This window comes from Poecile atricapillus, chromosome 15, assembly GCF_030490865.1.
Source record: "Poecile atricapillus isolate bPoeAtr1 chromosome 15, bPoeAtr1.hap1, whole genome shotgun sequence".
Classification (NCBI taxonomy): domain Eukaryota; kingdom Metazoa; phylum Chordata; class Aves; order Passeriformes; family Paridae; genus Poecile; species Poecile atricapillus.
The window spans coordinates 9,305,775-9,323,923 of record NC_081263.1 but is presented as its reverse complement, the minus strand read 5'-3'; the positions used below and the strand labels follow the sequence as shown (position 1 = coordinate 9,323,923).

The following is an 18,149-nucleotide window of genomic DNA, read 5'->3' as shown; positions in this document are numbered from 1 at the left end:
GAGCACAGAAACCACCAGGAAATAACAGAATTAAGGAAAGCCCATGCATTTAGCATTAAGTCTTTGCCACTGAGAAACACAAGCCCAGGCTTTTGCATCTGCCCTAATTTAGCTCTTTCCCTTTGGAAAAGACTATTTGTGAAGTGCTTTGTGCTCATGTCCCTGGCATTAATCAGCCCATCAGCCGCCAGCTCCGCGGATCCCCCTGCGCTCGCAGGTGCGCTGCTCTATCCCACCCTCCCACGTGGCAGGCGCCCAGCGGCTCCGGCCTTTCACAACAGATATCCAAGGGGCTCAAAAGTGCTTGAAGAATTTTCTTTTAATTAGAGGAGCTCTGGAGACATGCTATATTCATATGTATTTCCTGCTACTTTTTTAATTTATTGCTACGTCAGCTATTAAAAAAAAAAAAAGGCAGAAAGAAGAAAGGAAGGGAGCTGCCACAAGCTGAGCGCCTTTTGGGATGACTCACTGCAGCACTGAAATGGCTGCTGGCTTCAGACTCACCCTGCCTCTGCGATTTGCTTCCAGACTGCAGAAGAGACCACGGCAAGAGGTTTTGCCCCCCGTGCCCGTGTGGAGGATTTGCGTGTGGTTATCGACATAATCCACCCCGGTCTTCAGCGGGCAGAGACTCGCCTTCCTCAAGAGAGGAAAATGGGGGGAGACATGAAAGGAAGCGATGGCGAGGCATTTCCAGCTGACCTGATTTTCTGCTTGTTCCCATCTCCACATCACTGCCAGTTAGCTCAGGAGTGGCAGCAGGAGCACGGGGATGGCCTGTGCCGTGGGGAGCTGTGCCTTAGTAGGGCCATCGTAAACACAGCTGTGCCAAGGAACAGTCCTTACACCTCAATTTGCTGGAAAACAGCCTTAAAATGGGAGTCTCCCTTTCCTGCCACAGCGTACCAGTGTCAGTGCAAAGGCAGGTCAATGAGCTCTGGTTGGCTCGTGGCAGAGTCAGGCCTTTTGCCTCTGAATTTGTGCAGAAAAAGGAAAATTCACCTCAGGTGCCATTGATGCAGCAGCCAAGTCCCCACTGAAGGATGCCGTGATGCCAGCACAAACCTGCACGGGGCCTCTGCAGCCTGGGAAGTGAACTTTCCTTCTCTGCAGCTGCTTCCAGCCGGAGCCTTGAGCTGCAGCAGGAAACATGGAGGTGTCTCCTCTCCGTGTCTCCCCAGCCCCTTCCCAGGGTGATCCCTCCAGTCTGGGGGCAGTAAGGGCAGAGCCAAGGCAACTCCCTTCCCACTCATGATTCAGCTCCTCCACATGGCCCAGGGACACTCAGCACACCTCCTTGTACTGGGAGAGCTGATTTTGGAGGGGACAGGGCTGAGGTCTACTCTGTACTACAGCAAAAACAGGGCTCTGGTGCAGACACAAAGTGCCAGATGGAGTGGGCGCCCTTGCAGCGCCAGGCACAGCTCCTTCCCTGAAAAATGGCTGGATGAGAACTATTTTCAGATGGGAAAAGAAAATTCACCCTGATCACCATATGTCAGTGACAGGCAGAGAAAACCCCACGTGGGAGCCAGCCCTCCTCCTACCCCGTGGGCAGCACCCCGCCGGGGCTCAGCACCCACCATCAGCCAGGCTCGCAGCTGCCTGGAGCAGACAAAGATGGGCATGTTTATCTTGCAGCTTCCAGGGATGCTCAGCCATCTCTAATTGCCATAAAAATAAATGCTTTTTGCTTCATATCACAGAACAGAGGAATTTCCCTCTGGTTTTTTTTACTTTTTTTTTTTTATTATTTTTTTTCCCTCTTTTCTGAGGCCTCCCTCAAAGTCATCCCTTCCCCCTCCCTCCGCTGCCTCCTTGCCATGTAAACAAGCACAGGCACACACAGTCTGACACATCACACACATGGAGACACGCTGATGGCCCTGCAGCGGCCAGCACTGCCTGGCACAGGGACAGGACTGGCAGCACACGCGGGAGGCGGGCGTGCGGGCAGGGGGAAGGATGCTCGCCACCAAAAAGAGCTCTCAGCCCGCCTCGTGCAAGCCTGGAGAAGGCTGAGAGCCCTCAGGCTCCAGCCCCTCGGACTGCAATCAGCGAGCCGATGGAAGGGATGCAGAGGGGGCTGTGAAGTCTCGCCCCGTGCGAGCCGCCTGTCTGACACAGCTGCTCTGTGCTGGCTGGCGGAGCAATGAGCCATCGCTGCGGGGACATGCAGCCTCGGCCGGCACCCTGGGAAGGTCCCTTTCCCATCCTCTCCTTGCCATCCCCCTGCTCCAGCAGCTGATTTCCGGGGGAGTTGGTGCGCTTGCGGTGCTCCCCGGGCTGTCTGGGGATGGCCCCGGGCGGCGGCGGCTCGCTGACCTGAAACCCAGCGTGTGCCATGCCCGGGACTCGCTGCCTTCACCCGCCTCCCAAAGAGCCTTTAAGGAGACACCGAGGAGCTCGGCGAGCCAGGGGAGCGCTTCCCCGCGGGGCTGCCCCGGTGCCACACACGCTCCCAGTTCCGAGGAGCAAGATGGAGATGGATCGCACGGAGGGCGACTGCGAGGGCAGGGGGGCATCGTGTGCCCGGCGCGGGGCGGCACCGCTGCCCGGGCCCTGCTCGGCCTGAACACGCCCGGCACGGGACCGCCCGGCACCCCCAGCTCCCGGGGCTCAGCCCCACGGACAGCGCTTGCCACCCGGGCAGCTTCACGAAGACCTGGGGTAGCCCAGGGCAGAGTGGGACGGGTACCCACAACGCGGCTGCCACAGCCATCCTGTGAGCTCTCCCGCCTTCCAAGGGACTTCCAGCAGGTAAGAGTTCAGGAAAGCCGGGGTACCCTCGCCTGGTCCAGATTCCCGGCTCGGTGGTGCCTTCGCAGGGGACACCGCCAGCTTCGCACGGAGCTGTGCCGACCCGTCGGCCGGTTTCACCAAAATCGGGTCGCTGGTCTTGCCCGGTGGCTTCTCCCCGGGCATCCTTAGTCCTGTACAGAGCTCGGGAGGGGCTGGTGGGAGGCAGAGGCAGCCAGGAACCGGGCACCGAGAACGGGGAACCGGGCTCTGGGAACCGGGAATAGGGAACCGGGCTCTCCCCGACTGTTCCCGCGGCCCCGGGAAGGGCGGCGGGCGGGACTCCCGGTCCCGCGGAGCTTCTGCCGCCGCCGCCGGCCCCGCAGGGTTCGCGGCTCCGCGCCGGGCGCGCTCGCTGCGGCGGGGGCGGCGCCGAGGCAGGTGAGCAGCGGAGCGGGGCCGGGCTCCGCGGCCGGGGTGCTGCGGGCACCGGCAGAGCGGGGACCGCGCCAGCGGCACCCGGGGCGGGCGGGGACGAGGGCAGCGGCATCCCGGGGCGCAGCAGGGGACCGGCATTCCGGGGCGGGGTGGGGACCCGCGGCATCGGCATCCCGGGGAGCTGCAGGCACCGACATCCCGGGCACCCGCGGCGCTGGCATCCCGGGGCGCGGCGAGGACCTTAAGATCGGTAACACAGGGACCGGGGCACCTGCAACCCGGGTTCCCGGGGTACCGGAACCCCCGGGCATTGCAGGGGTCAGCACCCTGGGGTGCGACGGGGACCCGGGGCATCGGCATCCCGGGGTGAGAGGGCAACCGGAGCAGCGGCGTGCAGGGATGAGCTCGGGGAAGCGAGGCACCGACATCCCGGGGTAAGCGAGGAGCCGCCGTAGCGGCATCCACAGCCCGGGATGCTGCCGGGTGCCGGGGCGCAGGGACACTCCTCCCCGTCCCTCTGCGGGCGCGTGTAGGGGAGTCCCCGGCCCCGGAGCCTGCCTCCCCCGGGGGCTGCATCCCCCTCCCCGGGGAACGGAGCACGGAGGTCCCTCTGGAGAGCCGTGCAGGCGCAGTGTGAGACCTGGGAGTGGAGGCTGGCACAGCGCTGGGCTGTGGGTAATCACCCTCTCCTGCACCCGAGGCGGGCAGGGAGTCCCCCGTCATCTCCATCTCCAGCCCTGGGCATTTTGGTGGCCTCTCAGCGTACAGCAGCAGCTTGTGCTCTGCCTGCAGGGAGCAGCCAGTAGTGGGAATCCCCCTTCCATTCTCCCCACTGCCTGCCTGGCAAACCCCCGCACCGCCCGAGGCGAGCTCGCTCCTCAGCATCTTCAAGCCGATGAAACGCTCAGCAGTGGGGATGGGGCTCTGCAGGGACAATTTTGGGTGACCAGAAAGCAGATGTCTCCTCAGTCCTGTCATATGGAGACACCATCCAGCAGGAGACGGGATGCCACCCAGCCCCACTGCCCCCCTCAGGCACTCAGCAGGGGACCCCCAGTCCTACCCCAGTCCCATGGATATCCTGCACAGGATCTCCTCGGTGGTTTGCAGCCACCACCCCTGCCCATCCCGGACGTGCACGGTCATAAGCCCCGGGTGACAGGGCGTTTAGGTCTAGGCTACAGGCAAAGGATAAGAGGTTCCTCCTCCTCTACGCATTTCTAATGGCTCCTTTGAGACAAGCCACACGACTCCCTGCTGGGAAGCCTCGCTGAGCCGTAAGTACAGGGTTTTTTATTTGGGCTGTTAATCTAAATCCATTGTACCTGGTTGGAAAAGACCCTGTGTGCAATGCTCCCTGCACTTGCTGCATCCTCACTTGAATGTCTATTAGCACCTTCCTTCCCACTCCCTTGAGTTCCCTCTGCCAGGTAGAATAAATATACTAACTTCCATTTGAAAGCCTTTGAGAAAAAAAAAAATATATGTTGTCAAGGGAAACTCTTCTAGCATTACTTATAGACATGCTTGATCTATTTTATATTTTTTTTTTACTGTCATAAATGCATATATCAGGGATTTTTTTTTCTCCACCAGATAGATATTAATTTGAACGCCCAACACCCAGCTCACACTGGGCTTGTGTAATTCTGACGGTTGTCTCAAAATAGCTTACAATATATTTCAACATTTATCAGAAAGAGACTGGCTTTATCTGTTCCCTTTTTCCAATCATTCATGGAAATTTTGGGTCAAGTAAAGAAAAATTTTGCAAATTCACTTTATCCCAGACAGACACATTTGTATTCTCCGTCCGTCAATGGTTTTAAATAAAAATCACCCAAGCTTCCCAAAGTAAGCTTCTGTTTCCCAGCTGATACCCCTGCAAATGTGAACGGGGCTCACGCTTTGATGGTCAGGGGAGATCACACCAGGTCCCAGTGCAAAGCCCAGTTTTGTTCTAAAGCTGAGCTTAGCCATTTGTGAAACAAATAGGCAAGAGTTATAAAACTATTAATTGCTGCTTTAGATTCCTAGATGAAAGCTGTATGTGGGCAGAAGGAATTTGGTCTATTCATAAGCGAACATCAGAAAGGAACATCTCTGGCAGTTCGTGACCCTTCTCCTCGCTCTGCTTCCAGTGCAGGAGGGATGGAGGGATTTCCCTGGGGTGCAAAGCTTGTGGGGTCCTGACACCCACATTTAAATTTTGAGCTGGGAGAGAGGTAGGAGCCATCTCCCTTCCGGCTGTCAGGGTTTGGCACGTCTCATCCAGAGCCACAGCCGTGCGCTGGGGATGGTCTGGCTGAGCTGGAGCAATGCTTTGGGCTTGTCCTGCATTTTAGGGCTGTCCTGTGCCCCAGCCCAGCTCCCAAAACACCTTGCCTTTGATTTTGGTGGCATTTGGCCTGACCTTTCAGAGAAGCTGCTCTATAGGGAGGGTGCAGAGAGAATCTGAGTCTGGTTTTGGGATAAGCTGGATCCCACAGATGCACCTCCAGGGTCCCCCATCTGTGTGTGTGCTTATAGCCTGAATGCATGAGCATCCTTCTGGAAGGAACCTGGATTAGTCATCCCTACCCCACAGATGGGCTGTGTGATGTCTTCTCTGGAAAAGCTAATCTGACACTGAAATTCCAATTTATCCCTGAAAGAAGAGTTTACACCCCTTCTTCTCCCTTGCTTTTGGCTTAAGCATTTAAAAATGGATCCTTCTCCTTCTCTCCCCTTTGAAAGGCAAGACAATGAGTCCATTAAGCCCTGAGGTTGATCATGAGCGTGTTGTCTCCCCCAGACGTGGTGTAATGGAAGCTCTGGTTGTGGTGCAAAGCTGTGTCTTTAAGGAGCCCTGGCCGGGAGATGCAGTGGAGTTCTCAGATGCCTTTGCCAGGCTGTTTCACACAAATCTGTCATTTTCTGCACCCACAGCCCTGCTCAGCTTAAAAGCACCTCCGGGGCTTAACCATTACCTGTTCCTCTGCAGCTCTGCTCTGACCTACAGGTTTGGAAGTGACCTCCCAGTCTGACAAACCTTTTACACCGAGCTTCTCAGACTGGAAAGCAAGTAGAGCCCTGTGTTTGCCCCAGAAATCCTGTGAGATGGCTGGTGAGGAAGAAAGGGCTGCAGTGGGACCCACCTCGTGTCACTGACCTGGTTTTGTCCCCTGGTGGCTGCTGTGGGACCAGGCTGTCCTGTGTGGGGTCTGCTGGCTCCTCAGCATCACTGCAGGGGCTGCAGCCTTTTCTCCCTTGGCTCCTGTCTGTGCCCTCTGTCCCCACAGCTCCTGAAAGCTTGGAAAATTCTGTGGGTGATATTAGACAGGAAAAAAAATGTAATTCCTCACCCGAGAGAGCAGATCAATGTCCCTCAAACCCCACCACTCTGTGCCAGGAGCAGAGAGATCCTGTGAGTACAGGGCTGCTCCGTGTGTCCCCTGGTTGTTTTGATAAATAAGGTAGGTGGAAAAATCTGATTTTGAGGTGGTGCATAAAGATCACAATGATTTTTATTTGCCTTTTTGCTCTAAATTTCTGGTCAGGACAAGTAAATGCATCTGAGGGGTGGAAATGCTTCTCTTTCTTTGATGCTTTAACTGTTTCTCATTAGAAAATAGAATTTCTGCTGCACAAAAAAGCCTGGCACCCTGAAATTTATAAATCCCTAAAACACAATAGAAGTCAAAACTCTGGGTTTTTATTTCCCCATCGACATAGAGATTTTATTCAGTCATCAATGATTCTGAATCATGTTTTTGTTATGTTTCAACATAATCAAAATAATCTTAATATTTTACATGGCAGAACACACAAGAGGAAACAAAACAGGCAGATGAATTGTTTTGACACTTCTTCCTCTCAAATCCTCCCTAAAATCGACACCTTCTGTGACAATACTTTGATTTTGGCAAAACTGCCTGTGCTGCTGGAAAGATTGCACCATCTAAGGACTTTTTGACCAGGTCTAATTAGCAGTGTAGGTAGTGGGGCTACAAAGCACTTTGGCAGAATCACAGCAGTGGTGATTTGACAAGATCTAATTTTTCCTGCGGGAGACTCTTTGGGGAATAAATCTTCTCTTCAGTGACTAATTACCTGTTTGAAGAAGGAGAGCCCCATGGGTGAGGTGCTGGAGGTGCATTAAACTGCCTTCCTTAGGCCATTGACAACCTGCAGAGGGAGAAACTTTAGGAGGTAAAAAATCAAGGAAAATTTCACATGGAAAAATCATTGGCTTTTCTTTTTTCAGCTCCCATAACAGAGGAGAACAACAGTCTATAGCTGTTTCTCTCCCTTTCTCTTTGGTCCTCACTTCTCAAAACACAAACATCCCTCCTCTCTCCCCAGGGTGCTTCTGGCCCCCCCACCCAGGAGCACCCAGCTCTGGGGGAGCCCTGCGTCCCCTCCAGCCCCGCTGTCTCACCCACAGGTGGAACCCGCTCCTGCTCTGCTGATCATGGTCAACAAGACTTTAAATTACTGGGGTCCCAGTTTCGAGGAGGACGTTATCAACATCAACGTGGGGGGTCTGAGGAGGCGGCTCAGCTCCAGCGCCCTCTCCAAGTTCCCCGACACCCGCCTGGGGCGGCTGCTCTCCTGCGACTCCGAGGAGTCCATCCTGCAGCTCTGCGATGACTACGACGTGAGCGCCAGGGAGTTCTACTTTGACCGAAACCCCGGATTCTTCCTCTACGTCCTCCACTTCTACCAGACGGGGAAGCTGCACGTCATGGAGGAGCTGTGCGTCTTCTCCTTCTGCCAGGAGATCGAGTACTGGGGCATCAATGAATTCTTCCTGGACTCCTGCTGCAGCTACCGCTACCACGAGCGCAAGCTGGAGAGCCGGCACCACAACTGGGATGAGGAGAGCGAGGTGAGCAGCGTGGACACGTCCCCTGATGAGATCTCTGACATCAACCACGACCTGCTGCGCTACAGCACCCTGCGCTGCGGCAACGTGCGCAAGCGCCTCTGGCTCACCATGGAGAACCCCGGCTACTCCATCCCCAGCAAACTCTTCAGCTTCGTGTCCATCAGCGTGGTGCTGGTGTCCATAGCCACCATGTGCATCCACAGCATGCCCGAGTACCAGGATGTGGATGAGAATGGCAACGTGCTCGATGAACCCATCCTGCACAAGCTGGAGTATTTCTGCATCTCCTGGTTCACCTTCGAAGTATCCTCCCGCCTCCTGCTCTCACCCAACCCCAGGAAGTTCTTCAAGCACCCGCTGAACCTGATTGACATTGTCTCAGTGTTGCCCTTCTACTTCACCCTCCTGGTGGACGTGACCATGGGCAGTGACTCGGAGCTGGGCAACCTGGGCAAGGTGGTGCAGGTGTTTCGGCTCATGAGGATATTCCGGGTGCTGAAGCTGGCTCGGCACTCCACTGGACTGAGGTCACTGGGGGCCACCTTGAAGGTAAACTGTGTCTCTAGCTCCTTATCTACTCCTTTAGTCTCTGGGCAAGGAGGAGACCTCTGGAGTGGCTCGGGGATGGGGAAGTCCCTACTTGCAGCGAGCTCCCAGCTCTGGGTGTGCCTGGTGAGCTTGTTTGGGGTGGTGGGTTGGGCGGTTGGCTGTCTCTAAAGCAGGCAAGGGTGAGGAGCACGGACTGCACACACAGCACAAATCCACACAAACCCAGGTGCTTCCAGGGTCTCAGCCATCCCACTGTGGTATGAAAGCCTCATTGCACAGCACTGGAATAGACTCAGCCATGCATAGGTGGATGGGCACGCCCCACCAGGAGTGAGTCAGTGCCCAGTAGGGCTGAGAGCGACCTGCTGGGCAGGTAGCAGGCAGACAGCAAGTGCTGGGTCTACCAGCACCAGGCCTGTTCCTGTCCCCATTCTGGGAAAGGGGAACCCTCCTAAGGGCATGCTGCCAGCTGACCAGAGGCCAGTGTCCAACCTCTGGTGTCTGCCCATTTAGGGAAATGTAGAAATCCTGGTTCAGCTGAGTTGATACTTGGATGCTTCAGGATACAATGAGGTTGGGACTGGCACAAAGCAGCAGTAGAAAAGCAAAGGGTGAGTTGCATGGCCTGGAACAACCAGCCGCAGGCAGGGTCTATGCCCTCAGCAGAGGCTGGGTTGCCAGCAGCTGCCCCTCAGTGTGATGGAAAACTTGGCATGCAGGGCTGGGGGAAGCTGGTCCCAGGACCATGTGGTCCTCAGGAGGAAGCTCTGGAGAGGGAAATGCAGACTGCATGGAGGACCAGGGTTCAGGCAGGCTTAGAAGTGGCATCCCTGCAGGTCTGGTGAGAGGCTCCACCTTCCCCAAAACATGCCCAAAGCCTGTGTTTCTCCAGACCCCCAGACATGGAACCTCTGGCCTCTTCAGACAGACCAAGGGCAACTTGAAATCTGTCTTGCAATCCTCACTATCCTGGTGCTGCAGCCAGACCTCCATCACTGCAGCTCAGTGGTGAAGCAGGACCAGTTTCCACAGCCAGTGTGGTTCCACTCACCCCCACCATCTCTCCCCTCCATCCCCCTTCTGCTGAGGGCCATGTTCCTGAATCTGGAGAGAAGGAAACTCACTTCCTGTGTTTACAGAGAAAATCCAGCCTTGTGCAGAGGCCAATTAAACTCAGCCTTTAATTGTCCCTGGCTCCTGATGGTTGCATCAATAGGAATCCTGAAGCTGATGTGCTCCCAATGCCCCACCACACACGGGGCTCACGCTGGGCACTGGGGGATGATCACCAGGGCAAACAGTGCCTCTTCTTGGGGCAATTGCACAAATATCCCTGTGCTTTCCCCCCTTCAAACAACTGGTGTACCACACAAATGGCCAAGGAAGCAATCTTTGTAACAGAGCCTGAAACTCAACCAAAGGGCCACTCTCCTCCCACTCAGTGCCTGGCATGGGAGGGAGCTGCAGCTCCTGGTGCTGCTCGCTCTGAAGGGCCATGACAGGGGGAACACCCTGTTTTCACTGCTGCAGCAGTGACAGGGCTGGCATGGGGTGTACTGGCATCGGCAGATCTCGGCTGCTGGGGTTGGACCCATTCCCGTGGCTGAGTCATGGAGAAAAGCAGTCATTGAGTGTGAATGGGGGTGAGGATGGGCAGCAGAAAAGGTCTTCTGCCAGCTTCTGCTGTGAAGAAGGATCAGCCCTGCCCAGAACTAATCTTTCAGAGCCCACAGAGCGTCAAAATATTCCTGGCATCCTCAAACTCGGCTGAGATGAGAGTCCAGGGAGGGTTGTTTGAAATGAAGATGCCTGAAGTCCTACCTGCATCATACTTCTGATCACTCACCTTGAAAAAGCACTGACAAGTGACAGAACCAGGTAACTGTTGATGAAATTTAAGTAAACTTGCACACGTGGAAGTCCTGCTGGTGCTCCATCCGAGCATGAACACCTTTCAGCAGAGCAGGCACTGATGGACTCATGTGCATATTACTAAGCAGCAAAGAGATCTGGGGAGCCAGCAGCATCCTGGCTCTGGCTTCTGACAAGCAGCTGATTCACCCAGTGACGTGCTGGAAAGTGCCCCTTCCTGGGGACTCCGTAGCCAGTTCTAAATGGGGATGAGCAAAGACACAAATCTGATGCAGCAGCTTGGCATTGTGATTTAGTGGGCACATAAATTACAACGTCTTCTTAATCATAATTTACTTCCTCTTGCGAGAGCAGAAAGCAGGAGCAGAGCAGTGAAGGCTGTTAACAGCCAGGAAGTGGCAGCGATGGCTCTGGCAAGCTGAGCGATTGTTCCCCTGCCATGAAAGTGCTAGCAGAGGGAATTCTGCCACTTGTGCGTCGTAAACCCCCAACAGTCCTCAGATTGCTTGGGGCCTGATCCACAGAGTGTTTAATTTGAGGAGAGGCTTCCTACACGTCTCTGCTCTTCCTCCACGCCATGCCCACCATCCACTACGGCTATCGCAGCTCCGTGGGTGCGGCTTTGGATCCCCTCTCAGCATCTATTGATGGCAGTCAATAGATGCTGATCCCTGGGGAATTACAGCACATACAGGGATCTTCAGGAGTTGCTGTCTGTCCCCTGAGGGGCCTAAATATGTAAAGAGGTTTGAACTGCACATCACCCTGCTGTCACTACCATGGGCCGTCTTTGCTCAATCTCCACATCGGTATTTCTGGTAAGACTCAAGGTGGGCTCTTCCATTCCGATTGTCTTCTGCTGTACTGCAGGAAAGATGTGAATCTGGCAGGAACCTGGAGAGACTGCTGCTTGGAGGGTTTTTTGCTGGAGTTTTTTATTACCTAGCATTGCCTCCCCTAAGCTGGCTACTTGCTAAGCCTGCAACCCCCCCAAAATCTATCCAAGCCTGCATCCCACCAGATCCTTGGCTAAACCTGCTTTCCATCTGAACCCTGGCTAAGCCTGCATCCCACTCAAGCCATGGCTAAAACTGCATCTCAGCCAAACCCCAGCTGCAGCTGCCTTCCCCCTCAATCAATCAATGAACCAGAAGTTTTGCAGATAAAGGGCTGCAAATAGGTGGCAGCCAGTGCTGAGGATCAGCTGGGAGATTTCTGGAGCCTTCCCTGTTCTACAAACCCTAACCCTGCTTGTAAATTGAAGCAGCAGGAGCTACAGAGCTGCCTGACTTCCCCTCTGCCTTTCCCCTCCAACACATCCTAGGGCCAGAACCGATACTCTTTAAAAATGCATGAGATTATTCGGTGCTGCTGGTCCCCAGCTGGGATGTACAGACCTGCTGTTAACTTCCAGCCAGGAGCAGGTCTTTCTTGGCCAAGTGATACAGCCTTGGCTCTGAGCTGTTTGTCCTCCTCGAGGAGCTCCCTTGGCACTGCTATAGGGCACTTGCAGTCACAGGTGAGGGAGGAGAAAGGGAAAAGGTGGAGGAGGAAGGGGAGGAAGAGGAGGTTATTTGGTATTACTGGCATTGGCTGAGCAGCTTTTGCCAGCTGTCTAAGCAAAGTCTCCTCATTCCCTGCCATGAATCCACCTCCTTTAAGTCTCATCCTAACCACAGAAGCCTTTTCCCACATCTGCTGCTGTTTGCTTTGCTCAAATGTTGTTTCCTTTAGCTATTATGTGGTCTCTGCTTGTTAGAAGACTGAGAAAAAATCTGCACAATCAAAGCTCTGCTTTCCTTTACCCAAAAGATGAAGAGCAAGCTGGCAGGTCAGTGGGCAGAAACATCTAAAAAATTCACTTGTGGCAGTAAAAAAGTGATTGGAGAAGCCATGCTGGGAGGATGGTGGTGGCAGTCTGTCCCCTGGCAGTCCCTTCCCCTTGACTTGTCCTCCAACCCCCTTGTCTCCCCCCTGGGCTTCTGGCACAGGTTTATGCTTTGTTCAAATATTAGGAGTATACAAAGAAAGATTGCAGCATGAAGGTTTTAGGTTGAAACCAGAGAAACGATGTCTTCTCCAAGGGGCACTGCATACCACTGCCATCAGAGTTGGGTGTCCCATGGCTCTATTCCCACCAAGGCTCCCAGACCCCTTGGGCTGTATCTCATCAAGCTGGGGCTTGTAGCACCCTATAGGATGGGTGCTAAGAGCAGCCCATGCTGACACTGGATGTGTCCCTGGACTGCCCTGGATGACCAGGGATGTTTGGTTTGGTGTCAGCTCTGATGTGATGTTTCTACACGTGTGTAACAAAGGGTTTCATGATTGCTGAGGCTCAGTGGTGTTGGGGTACAGGAGGGACCCTGGGGCTCAGGGGTCCCCATGGAGCCTGGTTGAGACCTGGGTAAGAGCTGAGCTCAGCTGTAGCAGAGACCATGTCCTCCCAAGCAGTGCCAGCGACTCAGGAAGGTACAGATTGCTTCTTTTAGTGGCTGCTATTAGGTGGTTTCTGGAGACCTGCCAAGATAAAAGGAAAATGTACTAAATATTGTTAGCTGAGATCAGGCCAGAGTGATGCTGGAGGCAGGGGAGCAGCCTCTGCCGGGGATCCCTGGCTGGGGAGCACAGATCTGTCTTCCCTCCTCACAGGCTGGTGGAGAGACAGCTGTGGGTGCCAGGAACAATTCCTGACTGCACCACTTGTTCCAGATGTGAGTCACCCATGCACTCCTGCCCCATCCCAGCCCACCCCTGCAGCAGAGGTGGATAGAGGCACTGAGATCCCTGGTGGAGATGTGCAGGGAGTCTGTGCAGGGCTGTGTTTGCACTGTGGGATCTCTGTGTCCTGGTTCCTGGCCCCCACTGACCGACTGTGCTTTGCCCTCCAGCACAGCTACCGGGAGGTGGGGATCCTGCTGCTCTACCTGGCCGTGGGGGTCTCTGTCTTCTCTGGAGTGGCCTACACTGCTGAGAAGGAGGAAGACGTCGGCTTCGACACCATCCCGGCGTGCTGGTGGTGGGGCACGGTCAGCATGACCACCGTGGGCTACGGCGACGTGGTGCCCGTCACGGTGGCGGGGAAGCTGGCGGCCTCGGGCTGCATCCTGGGGGGCATCCTGGTCGTGGCACTGCCCATCACCATCATCTTTAACAAGTTCTCCCACTTCTACCGCAAGCAGAAGGCGCTGGAGGCGGCCGTGAGGAACAGCGGCAAGAAGGACCCCGAGGAGGTGGGGAGCGTCTCCAGCCGCGACCGAGACTCGGAGGCTCTGAGCGAGACCTCCCTGGGCAGGGGCAGCCCCGACCGCCGAGGGCTGACCCCCGGTGCCCACCCCAGCCCCTGACCCCTCTCACAGTGGCCCTGGGGCATGTGGGACCTGCCTGCTCACGGCGAGCACGGCACCGGGACACGGCGGAGGAGCCACGGCCGGCATCACCCCTGCCCTGCAAAGGACAGGAGGGGCTGGAGGAGATGCCCAGTGGGTGCTGGCTGCTTTCAGACCCTGCGCCTGCCTGGACGTGTCTCAGCCTTCACCTTGCTCACCCGTGGCTGTAAAGGGAGGTTGTGGTGCTGGATATGCCCCTGCCAGAAAGAGAGGCAGAAAATAAGAAATACAAGTGACCCCTGACCAGGCATTCCCCCAGATATATGGAGAGGGATTTTTCTCTGCCCTTAGGTTTTGTGTTGTCCAGGGTGAGGTTAAATAGCTCAAGGATGAGGCAGCCCTCAACCAGGCTGGCAGCCCTTAGAGATCCTGTGCCATGTCGACAGCTCCAGCCCCAGCCTTGTCCTACCTGGGAACAGCCTCAAAAGGCTCAACTGCCCCTCCAGCCATAAAGGAAAGGGGCCTGGGAATGAGTCTGTGTGGGAGGAGAGGTAGTGTACAGCTCAGGGTGAGCCCCATGTCCCCAGCCCCTGCAGTGGGATCTCACCTTCTTTCCATTGCAGATAGGATTTATCTGCTCTCCTGCACTGCCACTGCTGGCACCCCCAGGGACCTGGGGCTGTGCTGGGAGCACTGCCCACACATGGGGGAGGGATCCAGCTGGGGATGACCAGGCAGAGGGAAGGCAGCAGCAGTCAAAGGGGTCGAGCTGGGGGAACTGAGGAGCCAATCCCAGTGGGGCTGTCCCCCAAGCCCTGGTCTCTCTTGCCACAGCCCCTAGCCTGGCTTAATCCTGCCTCTTCCCTCCCTGTCACAGGGCTAGGCAGGGGCAGGAGGGCTGCAAGGAGGGGGTCACAGTGTCCCAGGTGTCCCCACAGGGAGCTGAGCTCCCCGGGTGCTGCTGCACTCCCCTTCCCTGTGCAGGGAGCGAGCTGGGGCAGAGGGGACCTTGCACCGCTTTTGTCACCACTGCAGGCAGGGAGGTCAGCCTGGAACAACAAACCCCCATCCTGCCTGGACCCCCAGCCCACCTGAGCACCTTCAGGGCTGCTCCCAGCACAGCAGTAATTCCCTACAGAGCTTTTCCCTGCCCTCCCAACCCCTGCTCTCTGGAAATTGTGTAGCTCCGTTGCACACAGAGGAGTGCACCCAGCAATGCCTGTTCTGAGTGGGAGAGACATGCCTCCTGCAAACCCAAACCACCTCAAACACTTGTTGGAAGGCTGCAGGGTGACCCCAGGTACCTGGATCATGGGTTTGCTGCTGGTTGTCCTGGCTGGCTTCCAGCACAGCTGTAGCTGCCAGTGCCGGCTCTGCCTGTAGCGATCTGCTGGTCACGGGCAAGGAAAGCCAAACCAACACTGGTGCAGGTCCAGCCCTTCCCAACCCAGTGGGACTCAGGGAAGGTCCCCAAGGAACAGTGGTGTGGGATGGGAGGGTGCTCACGCTTCTGGCATCATCAAGTCTTCCAGTACTGACAGTTCATGGTCCGCTCCGCGCTTATTCCTGCTGGGAGCTGGGACTGGAGAGCAGCACCCTCTGCTCTGACCAGCTCCTGCTGCACTCTTACTTGAATACAGGAAGGAGTTTCCCCCTTCTCAACATAAATATTCCAGTAGCAAAATGTATTCAAATGTGAAGAGTAAATTACATCCATTAATGAAAAAGCATTATGCAAATAATTAGGAGCATGTAAATTAATTTTCTATCTATGCATGGGATGCATACTGTATATTTTATTAAAGACCTCAATGATCTGCTGTGGATGCTGGTTTCTGTTTCGTGGCAGCTGGGTGTGTTCATGCAGCCAGGCTGAGCCAGGGCTGGGTCAAGGCGAGCAGGAGCAGCCAAGCTGCTCCCACAGCACTGCAGGTCCCTGTCAGGCAGCTCCATCCCCACCTTGGAGCACAGCAGTGCTCCCAGCTCAGCCCTGCTCTGGATGGTGTGCTGACAGCTAGTCCTTGTGCCTGGACCACTGCTGTCATCCTGCCTGGAGCAGTTTGAATAACCCACCTTCCTGAGGCTCAGAGAACAAGGCGCTCATGGGGTGGGTGTGAGGGCATGGGTTGGAGCTGGTGGGCTCTGGGAGAAGCCACTTGGGGAGCCAGGCATCACAGCAGGGAGGGAGGGAATCCTGCTGCTGTATGTGGCCTCTCTGGTGCTCTGGAATGAGGGGGGGTCTCTAGGCTGTTGTTCTGCAGGGGCTGGCTGGGGAGGGCACGACAGGTGCATTACTCTGCTGGGTGTGACAGGAGTCAGGGATAAAAAGAGTTTCATCTTTATTCCTTTGAGAGCTTTCCCATTAAAAAAACTAAAAATCCACGTGGTGCTAATCATGCAAAGGCAAAAGCTCCCCTACCTTGGGGGCTGCAAGCAAGGCAGGATCTCCTGTGAGCCCCTCTGCCACACTGCAAAGGCACATCAGAGGGGGCTGGCACGAGAGCTCCAAGCTCTGGTTTGGGAAAGCCACGAAAGACGTTTTCTTTTTTTAGCCTCCTGCTCTCTGTGAAGACATTAGGATTTGTATGGCTCTGAGTAACTGCACTAGGAAAATCCTCCCACTGCTGTGCAGGCAGATCTCGCCGAGCTGGAGCTGTGCAGAGCAGGAAGAGCCGGGTGCAGGAAGGTGGCCAGCAGCAGCAGCAGTGGGTGAGCACAGCCCACGCTCCCCACTGAGACACGGCTGTGCAGCACTGGGCTGCAAGGACAGGCCCCACTTACTATTTCTAAGGCAAGTAGGAAACTCATGTTCTTTTGCTAATCCCTAATCAGTTTTCCTGAGTGGCTGCATTTTCATTTGATACAGTGGGTAAATCAATTACACACTTTATCAGGTTATTCCTACAAAGCTGCTTTCCACATTCACCAAATGATTGACTAAAGCATGACTCTCTTGCCTCCAGGGAATGGTGATTAAGGAGTGACCTTATTAAGCTATTTAATGCAGCTGAGAATTAGACAACTCTGCTCAAAGAGACAAAGTAAACTTCATTACCTTTGTTTAAAACTTCTTTTCCTTTGCCAACTTTCAGATCCATGACTACCCTGAGCATGGTCTGTGCACTTGGCTGGTAATCAAAAAACCAGGAGATTTTAAAGGGCTTCATGTGTAGGAAGGAAAGACTCCTCACTGGTAGTGTTTCTGGGATGTCTCCTGCTTGCAGATTCCTACAACCCTGCTGACCTCAGCAGAAATTAGATCTCATTGCTTGGGCACACTGCTTGACATGTTGAATCAGTGTTACTTCTATTTGCTGAACTATGTAAGGACGTCAGTAAAGACAAAGAGTGCAGTAATTCCATTTTTTCTTTCTTTTTTACAAAATAATGCTAAATCACTTTTGCCTTGTAGTGAGACAGCCCCGAGGTTTGAATGTATTTAAGGGTTCACTTTAGCCTTTACCTGAACCCAAGCTGCTAACTTAATTGTAGGAAAAACACAAAATCAGGACTTCTATTCTAACCATCTGAGAAAGCCAAATGAACAGCCTGGAAGGCATGGAATTAAATTAACCAAATGTGCCTAGACAGGTCACACCATTTCAGGGAATAAAAACCACAGGCCAGGCATGCAGGGAGGCACAGCATCAGCAATGTATGCTCACATCCAGACCTCGAGTCTGGTGAGAGCAGCAGCGTGGGAAAAACTGCCCCACATTTCTTTCAACATCATGCTCTCTGTAGTGAAGGAATGAGGGTCCAGAGCTGGTGAGCGCCTTGGGCTGAGGAAAATGCACCCTACAGCTCATTTGTCTGCTGACTGTGCACAGACAGGTCTGCAAGAGGCTGCTGTGCCCACTCAGGGTGGACTCAGGGACTCTGGGCTCCCTCCACGTCCAGCACTGTGTTGATTTGGACAGCAACAACCTAGACGGGAGCAGGACAGTCCTTTGTGGATGGAATTGAATTGTTTTAAAGTTTTTAAACAAATTGGCTTTCTTCCTGGACTCTTAAATTAAAGAGCAATTAACTCTCAGTCTGGAAAGAGCTGATGGGCATTTCCTGGTTTGACTCTTCAAAATTTTGCCAAAATGATTAGTGAAATGAAAAATTGTCAACTCTCGAGGCAGGGCTGTCAGCCAACGCTCAAAGCATTTATCCAAGCTCAGACTCTTTTGGCCTGTGGACAGCAGGAAATGGTACAAAATGAGGGTGTAGGAAATGAGTAGCTGAGTAAAAAGGACACTGGCACAGCAGCTCCTGTACCTTAATGCTAATAATGATTAAAAAACTGCTGGTGTTATGGGCTTAGTGGAGAGCTGCCTTTTTCCCTTAGGGGAAGAAGATCA

The 18,149-nt window shown here is 54.6% G+C and overlaps 1 protein-coding gene across 1 annotated transcript; it reads left to right on the top strand.

Annotated features, from left to right (window-relative positions):
- Positions 1-3,337: 3,337 nt before the first annotated feature.
- KCNS1 (potassium voltage-gated channel modifier subfamily S member 1) lies at positions 3,338-15,620 on the top strand. Its single transcript, XM_058850565.1, has 3 exons — positions 3,338-3,430; positions 7,607-8,599; positions 13,363-15,620. Exons 2-3 carry the CDS (start codon positions 7,634-7,636, stop codon positions 13,816-13,818), a joined length of 1,422 nt encoding a protein of 473 aa, XP_058706548.1. The 5' UTR covers positions 3,338-3,430; positions 7,607-7,633; the 3' UTR covers positions 13,819-15,620.
- The last annotated feature ends 2,529 nt before the right edge of the window (positions 15,621-18,149 follow it).